At 44.5% G+C, this 12,997-nt stretch overlaps 1 protein-coding gene across 3 annotated transcripts in view; it reads left to right on the forward strand.

The window, feature by feature from the left end:
- Positions 1–12,997, forward strand: part of LOC311359296 (arginine-glutamic acid dipeptide repeats protein-like) — a 129,918-nt gene that overhangs the window by 45,835 nt on the left and 71,086 nt on the right. For all 3 annotated transcript variants that reach the window (XM_084479293.1, XM_084479295.1, XM_084479294.1), the window contains one exon: positions 10,757–11,273. In XM_084479293.1, coding sequence (XP_084335419.1) covers positions 10,901–11,273 — 373 coding nt within the window. In that variant the 5' untranslated portion in view covers positions 10,757–10,900. The remainder of the gene's footprint in view (positions 1–10,756; positions 11,274–12,997) is intronic.

Below are 12,997 nucleotides of genomic sequence, written 5' to 3' on the forward strand. Positions count from 1 at the left end.
GGGTGCATGATAGACCAACTACTCCCGACTCATTTCAACCCTGAGATCTCCAACCCGGGCATATTTGGCAGGTGGCAGCGGCCCTTTTATGGTTCTTTTCTACTCTTTTCAGCCACATGAGATCCAGTCCCAGACCTCGGTTACAGTCAGGGAACTAGTGGAATCACCTCCGCTGTGCGTAATAGTCGCGCGTAATGACAGCTCCTCGCCGGATGAATCTACACATTTTTCCCACTATGTCGGCCCATTTCAAAACTTATTCGGGCGCCAGCATACAATTTATATTATCATTGTTAAGATGACATCAGTGACAAATTTATTTAAGTATAAATCCGACCAATTAAAATCAAATTCAGTCCTGTGGCCCGTTTTTCCATTTCGTATTTTTGATCTGAGCCTACAATTGAAATATGAAAAACCAAACATTTTTTTGTTTTTTGTGTTAGATTAAAAAACAAAAAACAAAATAATCTGTCACTTTTTCATTTTTTGATTTTTGATTTCTAATTGAAAATCGAATGGCCGCAAAGTACACGGACCCATGTTGTTATTGTAATTCTAGCCCAATATTTTCTATTGTACTAATTCAATTTATTACATTAATGTTGCTGAGATAATGGAAGGTGTTAGTTGTATTTGAAAGTATTTAAAATGTATTTCAGATAGAATTAGGTGTGAGGTCCTGTTTATGACTTCAATGAATTATTGATGTATGTGAATGATGTTGACATTGTCTGGCTACTAGTTTGTTTGTTGTGATTAGAAAAATCGCATCCGTTTGAGTCATTACAAAAGCAAGTACAGATGTTTATAGACCCTCCCTCCTTCATCTACATGAGATGGCCCTTGTGTTTATAAAAAAACGCCAGTGTACATGACTATCGTGTATTTATGGAGCACTCATTTAAGTAAATACAAAAAATGTAAACCGTGCTCTAATGCTTTGCTCTAACTACACCCACCTACCAAGTCCAACTTCAGAACTGCCCTTTTTCTTTACATTCATGCATTTCACCTTCCAGCGTTTTCTACCCACTGGCTTTCATTTCATTTATGTCATGAAAGATTGATTGTGAATGTGTGCATGAGTGCCTGCTGCAATGAAGCTATCAACCTATAAAGGGAGAAGATCTATATGTCAGCTATAACATCTTATCGGAGCACAGTTGATCTAGATCAATAATTCAGTTAATCAAGTGGCAAGCTTAGATCTTTCCTTTTTCTCCTTCTAATCTCACAGCTATGTGTCTGAAAGCCTAGGATCCCAGTGAAGCAGACTAGCTTTCAGTTTCCTTTCCTAGAAATGTATTGAGTGAAAGCTCCATTAGAGGCAGAGCATTACTGCACAGCTCATTTAAACACTGATCTAGATTTGCGCTTGAATCATCCTGTTTACGTTTTGCAAGATGGCCCGAGCAAAAGTAATTACGTTCTGCTTTCAAGCACCTTGCTTTTGGTTTCCCCGCAGTCCTCAGTCATTTCATTTAGGTTCCCAAGGCTCTATGGCTCCCTATGAGTTTGCTGAGTGGCATGCGCTAACATCTTGCTGTTTTCCCTAGGAAATTGGTGGGTAAACACTGCAGAGTCCTTGAAGCACTTCCCATCCTTGCTATTGGATTACCAGCTGCCTCCTTGGGTCTCATCTGCCCAGATGAGTGCCAAGATCAATGGAGCTCTTAGTGCAGAGCTAATTCGATCAGGACTGGCTTTGCTACTGCTGATCACAGATACTTTTTTTTATCTTGGCGCAAAATGAAAAAAAACCTAACCAAATCAAGTGAAGACCATGTCCAATAGCCCATATTTTCGGCTCTTCTCACTACACTAGACTATGTATTAGGTGGAACTTCATGCTCATTATTTAATTGTTGTGTTGGCATTTGGTGATGTGGTGTAGGGTTGGAAAAGGCGGTGTAAAATGAGCTCTCTTGCTTAGTGTAGTGATGTAGTGATGCCCCTCTTCCTGACAGAACTGGCATCTAAAGCCAATAATTTGCTTTTAGAAGTGATGAGGTGTCTCCTGCTTTCAACCGTGAGCCGTGGGGAGATAATAAGGTTGAAGGGCACATTGACCCTCTTGTTGTAGAAAGCGAAAAGCAGACTCTCCAGTGCACCCTAGTTCCCCATTAATTATTATTTGATGTGTGTGTGTGTGTGTGTGTGTGTGTGTGGTAGGGCTTCTGTGTGGGGCATGTTATGAAACATAATTATTCATTGCAGCGTTTTCCCCCGACGAGCCATGTCTCCCCTCCCCTCAGGCTTTGCGAGGAGAGGCCAGGTCTGTCACTTTAGTGCAGTGGGCTAAGATGTCCCCTCAGCCTTTTAAAGAGGGGACAGGAGGGAACGGTGTGAAGGGCACCATTTGCCGGTGTGATATACGAGGAAGGACAGCAATATATGTAAGGGGCTGCTGAAAGAAAGATTGGAGAAAGTCAAGGCACGTCACAGTCCAGCCGTTTATTGGCTGAGCATATAGTCTGACCAGCACTGCAAATACAGTCACGCCAAGCACTACTTATTTTCCTTTCTGTAACGTGGATGTGCTTCAATGGCTTACACATGCTAAACTGATACATGTGTACACACTCGGATGAATGCAGCAGTGTGGCAAACACGGCTCGTCTGTTGTTTTATAATCCCTGTCAATGCCGTGGCAAGGCATTTTAACAAGGCTGTCCGCAGACCTCCCCTCCCATATTTTCCACTCACCGTGGCGTTGCGACAGCGGGGACACCGGGGGCTGATTTCCTATGCATAAGCGCGGCATATGGTGTGCTTACACACAATAGAGGCGAGGGATTAGTCAACGATTGTATCGCATAAAACGTGCTTATGGAGTGCTGTTAAAGAGGCCAGGGAGCTCACGTCCACCATCGCCCTACAAAGAGACCTACTGTTTTCTGTTTATATATCCCGGTCCATGAACATAAAGGAACGTTGCGAGATAAAATATCTGTTGACCAAATGAAATGCTAATGTTATTCATTCTAAGTAGTGCTGTCATTGTCGTTAACGGCAGCCCATGGACAACTGTGAAAGGAGGAATCTGGTGAGTTCAGGCTGCCATGGTGGAAGCTTAACATTAACATTCCGAAAATATCTGCGGTTCATTCGCTGCAACAGAGCCAAGGAGCCGGCTGTGTTCACCTTTGGTTTTAAAAAAAGACTAGTAGTGTATCACTCGCTGAGGCCATGTTGTGATGTGTCGCAAAGTGCTTTTGCTGGGGTATTGTTGTTGCACAGCCAAGCATGCATTATGTGATCTAATATATTACAGTTGTTTGGAATTATGAGAGGGAGGAGGGGCACTAAAAATCACTCTGTGTTAGCTAGAGGCAGAGCACACTATCAGTCAGGGATCAAGTCTGCATTTCACACATGAACGGTTGTACTTAATCCGTGGGGTTGCTACTGTACACCGCTTAGAAACGAGCCACTGCGCTCCAACTTGCCCAAAATCCCATTGTTCTGAAATCTGTGAGCTTTATTATTGGAACTTATCTGTTTTGCCAAATATAATTATTGAATCCCATAGGTTGTGTGGTACAGCCTCGTGCAGAATGGCCTTGTTTATGCAGTCTACAAAATAAGCTTTAGGGGCTACCTGCGTGTTTGTGACCATGTGCTGGACAGACTTCAACTAACTAACCCTGCTCTAAGAGGCCCAAGTCCCAGTCACTGCATGTTTTATGAGCTGTCTGGAGAGGATATGGTAGCTGTGAGCTCAGATGCTTCTTGTTCAAACAGCTTTTCTTTTTTTTTTTCCCAACCACCCCATCGCAATATACCACCGTAGGGTAGTAGTATGTTGTAGCCAGGGTCTGTTTTTATTTATTTGTGTTTTATATCAATATCTGTGATTCCTTATTGGCATCAGTTTGTCTAAATGTGTAAACGACTGGTGATTCATTTGGTGAACACTGCATGGAGTTCTTTCTTTCCCTCCTGTGATCAGAAATGGTGGCTAAAGAGGCCTAGAACCACACTGAATATATGCCCCCAGTCACCTTCCCCCCCGCCGCTTTCTACGTCCTCTCTTCACTGAACAAACACGTCTTACACAGGCCAGTGTTCACGGGGCATTGTCTATTTGCAGTGTTTACACATTGACGTGTGAGTTATAGCACTGGATAGGTAAGCCAAGGCTGGACTTAGCATGGAGGCTAAGGAACAAAAGAGGCGGTTGCACTGAGGTGACCAGTGATCCTCTCATTGTTTTCATTTCTAAGATGTTAAAGTCATAATGACTGGTGAGGTGGTGTATAGTGGTCGCAGAAGAGGCGTCCATCTCTGAAACGAAAGCCCTCCCTAATTAAAGGTAAGCCCATCCCATGGTGTCTTTGAGTCTATGTGATTCTGGCCAGGGCTGTTATGTACTTTTCAATGAAGGGATTGTTTCCCCCACCCCAGCACCAACCCTCCCTGCCTCCCAACCATCTGTTCAGGGAATAGAGCACAACCGTGAGGCTAAATAATTTAGGGGGGGGGGGGGGTTGAATAGTTTTGCATGCTGACCTAATGGCTTTGTTACTCCTTAAAGACACTTTACGGTGTCCATGTTGTCAGCGCTCACCTCTGGGCTGTCTTACCCGTCACTCTAATCTATTTATGCTGGTTGTGTTGTGGTTCGGTATATCATTCTAAATGGCAAGGTGATTAGAATAGCTGGAGGATGTAGGGCAGCCATATTGAATTCATTTCCGCCTTCAACAATCCTCATTTGGACCGCTCGTTGGACTGGATTGATGGAGAGGACCATTAAGCTGATGGGCATCTCGGGCATGTGAGCAGCCATTTGATTGCTGAAGATCACTTGTAGTGATGCATGATTTAATTCTTATATTGTAACATTTCAAGAGTGCTACCGTTGTTAACCACGGTTAACATCAAGATTGGGCAGGAAAGGAATTGTATTAAATTTGACAGATCTTCTTTGCGTTTGATTAAATGAAAAGCACACTTTGTATGCATATTGTTTTCTATGTGGGAATTAAATATATTCATTAGATGCACAACTTGTCAGGTAAAGGCTGCGTGTATCTCTTTCTATGTACTTCTATGTACTTATTAGGAAATTAGGCTGACCAGCTGCTAGGCCTCAATTTCTATTAAAGTAATATAACTACTGAGGTCACGTTCCTGATAATTCGACCTCCATGCCTCATTTTGGGATCTTCAGTTTTTTAGGCTCTTCCGCTTCTTAAGCTTATCAATACTGGAAGCTGATCTCTAGTGGCCAATGATTGCATTTTCTCAAAAAGTCATACTTTACAGCAAGGGGAAAATGTGACAATGAACAACCCTGCCATATCCCCCAGGAGCTGTGTCAAAACATAATGCCCTATGAAACAGCCAGAGGAGCTGCAATGGCCCTCAGCTCAAGTTCAGCCAGGAAAAACATGGCAGGCAGAGGGATGCTTGTTGTGGCGATGTAGCAGGTTTTAGTATCTGTTAAATGGCCCTGCTCACAGCCCTTGTAGATAATAGACATTGTGACATGTCGGGCAGCTTTCTCTGCACCATTTAGGACTCACATGGAGAACAAACAACCGCTGAATACCAAAGGGTTTAACCATACATTTAGAGATTGTGAGGTCTTGGTATTTGACCATGAATGCTGTATTTTTCTTTTACAGAGGTAGGAATTTGCCGTGTTGAGTCATAGATTATGTGTGAAAAATCAAAGAATCATAGTTGGCTGAATGATAATGCATTGCAGGGTACACATTCCAGATAATGGTAGATCATTGTTCACAAATGTCCTTATTGCACAAGAATCTCTTGCAGGCATTCTTTCTTAAGGCAGGTTTCAGTGCACATGTGCTCAACCAATCCGGAGTTGTGGTTTAAAAATAGAGCCTTTGTGAGCACAGCTTTGGCAGAGCGAAATGCTGTGGTTACTCATCAGTGAATTGCAGAAACAAGTGGAGCAGACAAGTGTCTCTGCCCTGTTAGTCACAAGGGAAAGCAAGCACAGAGAGGGGCTCAGAGAATAAAGGCGTGCTATGATTTCACCAGGTAAGACGAAACAGAGGAGCCCTTATGAAGTGGCCTTCCCCCCTACCTTTCTGCGCCTCCAGCTGAGCCTTTCAGTGGGCTGTTGTTTCTGAGGGGCTTGGATGGCAACTTAGATTAGATCTTACTGAGTAATGGGTTGGAGCTATGGGGGAAAGCCGCGGCGGCTCAGCCTCCTTCCAGGCGCCACACGCTGCTGAGGGTCTGCCTAGTTTATTCGGTTCAATTTGAGTCGCCCCCGCTTTGTTAATAACCCTGTATGTATTCATGCTAATATTTTTCTCTAATCTACATTCATGCAAGTATTTGATTCAATCCCTTTTGCAAAGCCTCCGCTAAACCCTCACCAATCATATTCTGCTACTTCATGATTCTCTGATTGAATGTGCCATGAATGACATTTAAATCTTGGCTCCAAAAAAGGAGTTCCCTAAGATTGTTATTGCACTAGATTTGAGTATGTAAATGCATATAATAGATCCATAGCCCAGATAATTAATGACCAAAAATTAAAACAGGTGGGGCCTTTTTAACTACCCAAAACAACTTAACCAATTGAGATGTGCATCAAACAGGATTTATTTGCAACTAGCGAGATAAACGTGTGTTTTGGTCCATGTGGGAGTGATTTAAATAAATTAAACATCTTTTTAAAAAGTTAATTGAGTCACAAACTGGTGTTTTTTTCAGGCCAAAGGTCCCATTTAAGCAGGCATCAGAAAGAGAAATGTATTTGAGTGGGGGGCCACTGGCTGCTAGCCCTTGACTCTATTACAGTAATGTAAATGGTGGATTAGGTGCCAGTGGCAAAGAAACCCCCCTACCCCCCCGATTCCCTAAACTCTCCACAGCCAATGCCCCCACCTTTTCTTTTCCATTAAGACAGCTGGTATCTTTCAAATGTTCCCGGCCCAGTGATTGATGTGTAATAGCGCCAAGCCTCACCTGCCCCCTCACCACTGTGTTATTCATTGTCGAAGCAGCCAGCTCTGCTTTCAACAAGGCAGTGGGCGGAAAAACCTTTTTCTTTTTGCTCAGTTTTGAGCAAAAAGCCATCAATACATTATGACTTTTAAGTACCAGAACATTTAGACTCTACTCCACAAATAATTTGCATTTCAGTTGTCTCCATTTGTTCCGCTTCAAAACAAACAAATGCAGGTAACAAACCACAACAATGAGCGAATATTGGGAAAATAATTAACATGTTACCGATATTGACCTTGGTTACTTTACTTGCTGAAGTCTGGGCAAAAAAAATACAAAGTACAAGTAAAAGAATGAGGATTTAAGCGCCAAGCGGTCTTGATGGGTGTTCACAGCCCACCCACGCCGCCTACCCAAGCGACTGGCCTCTTTCCCGCAATTGATGGGGGCATGTCAGTTTGGGGTGATGAGATGGGTGTCCCCAAGTGATTTGGAGCGGATACGAGCCATGGGTCAACAAAACTGGCATGGTCTTTCGGGGGATGGCCTCTTTGTTCCTACCTAGTTTCCCTGGCCTGGCTCATTCTCAACATGATTTGTGATTGAATATTGCAATCTGCAGTCTTTTGCACTGGTGGTTATGAACAATATTTTTTATGTTTTCGAAAGGCTTTCACTGTACGGGAACAGACAATTTATGAGACCTACTTACCAGGAGTACATATGTCGTCAACAACTTCGAAAATGTTCATGCACTCCGGGGCTGAGCTTTAAGCGTAACAAATTAGATCCAGACATGTCGACATGTGCATTAACTGAAAGAAATGTGCGTGGTTGCAGAACTCATTTATATCTGTGAAATACCTGAATTATCTGTCAGCATGCTAACATGGTAATGTTACACATGAACCCGCTGTTAAACTTCGTAGTGGTTGAAGTCTGTTTTTTTTTCCACATTAACTTCCAATATATCATTTTATTGTGACACTATTGTGACGTATTCTTTTTTGCTAATATTCTAAAAATGTATAATACTATACACACACACACTCGACACCATACACACTAATAATAGTAATACGGAATCCCTGCAAATACAATATGTATCCACGACACCCTGTGAATAAGTAATTCGAGAGCATTTAAACGGTCACATAGTGTCCATATGCCAAACAAGAAGTTCTGGGTCATGATAGTGGTGAGTTGGTGAGTTGAGTCTTGTTCCAGACCCTAAAAATACGAAAGCAGGACAAGCCTTTCATACCCAACGGTTTACAGTCCTCAGAGGCTTCTGTTACTGATTAGTGCCGAGCTGAGGTGTTTAGCTCACACACAGAGCCTGGCAGCCCCCAGGATTAAAGCTGTGATATCAACTGAAGGACTTTATCATTGTTTTTATGCGACTTACACCTCACAATGCCTGCTGTTTTTATGCGTGTATAGGCGAGGAAAGCCATGTGTTCTGGCACAGGTGTGTGTGTGTGTGTGTGTGTGTGTGTGTGTGTGCACTCAGGCACATTGTGCTCCAATTCCTATCTGTAGTGGCAGCCCAGCAGTCGCCGTGGTAACTCATCATTAGGTGATTAATAAGGCCATGAAGAGGCTGCAGTTTAATCAGGCCTGGTGTTGTGTTGTGCTCAAGTCGATGACAAGAGCAGCTGCCCTGTCACTTGGTGTCTGCTCACGAGATGGCAGGCCCTGCCGCTGTGGAGCGCCATTGTTAAACGTGTGTGTGTGTGTGTGTGTGTGTGTGTGTGTGTGTGCGCACATTCGCATCTGACTGACTGCTGTGAGCCCTTTCTTCCATTTTCCTTCGGCCCTCCCTACATATTTCAAATATTTGCACATCTACTTGGAGACATGCTGAATAATTTTCATTTAAAAATCTCTCTCTCACTCGCTCTCTTTCTACTCCACCCCCCCCTTCCCCCAACTCTCCTGGGCCGTTATCACAGCCATGGTAACACGAGTGCTGATTGCCAGGTCTAGCCCCTCTGGGAGCTCTAATAGCTATTTCTAGTTAATCTGTAGTAGGGGGAGGAAAAAAAGCAAACACTGGCAACTAAGTGTGACAGCTTCTTTGTGGGCCTCCTGTGTAGTACCTCTTCCCTCTATGCCATGTTTATGGAGACTCTGCCATCATGCTTAGAGAAAGTGGTAGCTGGCTACTTTTCAGGGAACGATGATTGTTGAAAATGGCAGCTAGCTGTATTGTGAGCATGGCACTATATCCACAGCCTGTGATTTTATTTGGTCCCCGATACGATATTCCTATGCTATATGCTAATCACAACGGATCACATGATACCAACAAATGTCAGCATGTTTAATGTTTTGGTCAATTCACTGGACAAACGGTTTTACTGCTGCAGCGGCCAAGATTGATTTTACTCTGAAGACCAGTGTCTTTCCTTTTTTTAAATGGAGAGTCTTTAAATCTTACAACGTAGTTAAATGTAAAGGATCACCGCATGTTATTTTGTGCCCATTATCACATATCTTTGAGGTATTAAATCCCAGAACCTGGTGAACTGTAAATGTCCACAGAGATTCCATTGCGTCTCTCCATAGTCCCAGCTCGGCTAGTGGTTGGCGCGCCATATTTACCGTGTTGACCGTCAGTGGTTGGCTTTCAAACACTAAACGTCAATGTAATGTGGTCCCACCCGTGGCTATGTTTAAATGAATTCCGTTAGCCCATGCAATATCTATTAAAACTAATTGAATCTCAGTTTAATCACAACACATGAAAGGAAGGACACAGAGCCATATCTTTATCATATTGTTTGTGAAAATCAATACAGCAATATTTTGTATCGCCATATCTCTACTCTACTCTCTCTTCGTGGACTTTCTCTTTCTCTGTTTTTCTCTCTTTCGCTTTGTGTATATATCTATCTGGCTCTCTTTCTGGCAGCTTGCCAGTGGATTGCTGTATTCTCCCCTTCAGAGCTGTCACTTCACATTAGCATGCTGATGACTGTCAGCCAGGGCACAGGGCTGGGGTGAGCGCTGTCCAGCCAACCAGATCACACGCGCAGACACATAAATGCATACACACAAACGCGCACTCAGACACACACTTGCACACAAGCAAAACACACACACACACACACAGATGAGTCAAATTGTGCCGTGTCCTGTGACAGCTGCTTACCAGAGAGGCTTTCTGGCTAGCTAGATGGATAGATAGATAGCTAGCTAGCTCTGTTGTAAGGCTTTAGAGGTAGGCGATATAGACGGAGGAGGCGCAAAAGCCTTTCGACACACTAGGTCTGAAGAGTCCCACTTTCTTTTAAGTCTTGTATCTTCTGCCAACGCACATAGCAGCCCCCTCTCAAGATTCCCGCTACAAAACCCTCAAGGTTATTGTGTGACAAATAAATGCAGCACCCCTCCCATCCCCCTCTGCGTTTCTCATGTTCTCAAGCTCCTTTTCATTGGCTATGGTAAGACGAAGCAGAACTGGCTGGCCTAGGAGGCTTGAAGGTTGGCTTCTTTTGATAGAGTGGCTCAGTGCTCCCCAGAGTATACACGCCTTTGGAGGGGAGAGCCAACAATTACTGTAAGGTGAAGAAGAGACGGCACAGCTCATCGCCTGACTTCCAGCAGCTAATCTCCCTACTCCCCCCTGCCCCCCACCCCCTATATCCGCAACAGTTTCCCTGGCCACTAAATATGACCTTTATATTACTTGCTACTATATAGCTTGCAAAGAAATGTAGCCCTGCTCTCAAAATCAATTATCTTGTTGGTTATTGAACACTGACACTAATTGTCCTCTCTCCTTCTCTTCATATGTTTGCCTCTGCAGCTTTTCCGGAACACTGGGGTTGTTGGTGTGGCCAAATTTTCCCTGGATTTGACTTTTAAATTCAGAAGACTGAAGCCCAGGCTCACAGTCTACCTTTCACGGAGGCCCAGCCGTGAGAGGACAGAGGAAGGCACGTGGCGGATCATGACGTCCGACAAAGACAAGGAGCGAGAGAAGGAGCGAGACAGGGACCGGGACCGTGACAAGCGTGAGGCTGGCGGTGGAGGAGGCGGTGGCAAGTCGCGGCGACACGACGGCGAGCGCGGCGAGGGCGAGAGCTCGAGGCCGCGACGCAGCTGCACATTGGAGGGCGGTGCCAAAAACTACGCCGAGAGCGACCACAGCGAAGACGAGGACAACGAAAACGGGAGCAATGGGGCCGGCAGTGGCACGGCGGAGGACGGGGGCAAGAAGGGCAAGAAGAAGACGCCCAAGAAGAAGTCCCGGTACGAGCGCACCGAGAACGGCGAGATCACGTCCTTCATCACCGAAGACGACGTTGTTTACAGACCCGGCGGTGAGTCCCAGCTTTAGCTACCAGATAACACAGTCGCTAGAAATGGCGGCCTGCCCAGGGATGCAACATGTTTGAGTTTCCACTTTATATGTAGGTTGTAATAATTCTAACACACGCTCATTTATTTTTTTCCACCATTCGAAATATGGCAAAGAAGCATTTGGTTTCTTATTTTGTTGGATGATTCAAATCTGAAGGTTTACAGTTCAGTATTTCCTAGATACAATTCCATGGGCTTTGAAACTGTAGCTTTCCAACAGCTTAACTCCCCCGGGTCCAAGTCGCAGACATCACACAATCAATTCAAAGTGGGCTTCCATCGTCCTTATCTAGGACTAAGTCAATGGAGCAAAGAGGTTCTCGGTTAGATGATGGCGATTGTGAGCAATGATACAGGTGGGATGGGATGTCAACGCTAGCTTTCAGATGGATACTAGGCTATGTGGCTTTGTTGTTTTGTGTTTGCATGTGGTTATCTCTGACATTTCTCCCGCTCTTGCCCTCTCTCCTGCTCTCTCCCTTTCCCCCTCTCCCTCCCTCCCTCCAGATTAGTGCTAGTTCTCCTAAATCATTGCTCCCACAGCTTTCCATTTATCTTTAGCAGCCAGAGAAAGGTCAAGTAGTGGAGGATAGCTGGAAGGAGTGGTTTGTTGTACATAACTTACAGTATTTATTGGGGAACATTATAGCCAGTGTGTTCAGTTATCTTATTCCAGGGCTATCTACTCCCACACACACACATACAGAAACACCCGCTCACATACATAAATAAACTACGTTTGAATGCACACCACCCGGACCTGCTACCAGCAGACTTGGGCTATATCCACAAATGGATACACTTTCATTGTAGGTAGTGTTTATAAAATGAAAGCGACCGTTTTGCACCGTTTCAGGAATAATCTCATTCTCAATCCATACTACACACCTGGAAACGCATTTCATGTGACCATGTTCACGTTCACTGGGCATGCGCGTCAACAGGAAGCAGATTGTCCTCTCTGCTGTTGGTTTCTTACGTGCAGAAAATACTACAGAGGAAGAACAGCAGTGGCAAAACCATTATCCACTTTTACATTTACCACTGGCAGGCGTGGCTGATGTTGTTTGGGCTTCTTCCGGTAAATGGTCAGATGATAAGGGCATGATAAATCAGGGAAGGACACGTCGTTACTGATAAGACTAAATCAGGAAGCAAACCCGGGAGTTGCAGCCTGTCCAGACTAAAACACTATCCCAGGGTTTTCAAACTCAACTGGGCTTAGCAGTGTCTCTGTAATAGAGGATCTAAACCACCGGAGTAGTGCGGAGGCTAGGCGTTAATGTAGCAAAGTTATCCGTTTTAAAATAAAAATGTATGTGTGGATGGGCCTTATCTTTCCGGGCAAATTAGCTCTGAGTTTGTGCGCAATTGGAGGTCCAAAGGCAAAAGCAGCCACAGTAAACCAAAGCCTCGATTCTTCTTTATTCCCTGTGACGCTCCCTGACATGCACTCTCTCTGCATTTCATCTTTAATAGCAAGAGCTCTGCCACTTTGTTCTACACTCGACCTTGCAAAGAGAGCGAGAGAGAGAGGGCTATAGAGCGGGGGGAGGGGGGGGTTTACAGAGGGAGAGAATGAAGGGATCTTGGGCAATGGGTTAACCGAAGCAGCCAGCCAGTCTGATGAAATGCTCCTACAGCACATAAACAAAGTGGACCATCGAGGGATCATGCCCCCTGC

Source organism: Micromesistius poutassou, assembly GCF_964030765.1.
Source record: "Micromesistius poutassou genome assembly, chromosome: 15".
Classification (NCBI taxonomy): Eukaryota; Metazoa; Chordata; class Actinopteri; order Gadiformes; family Gadidae; genus Micromesistius; species Micromesistius poutassou.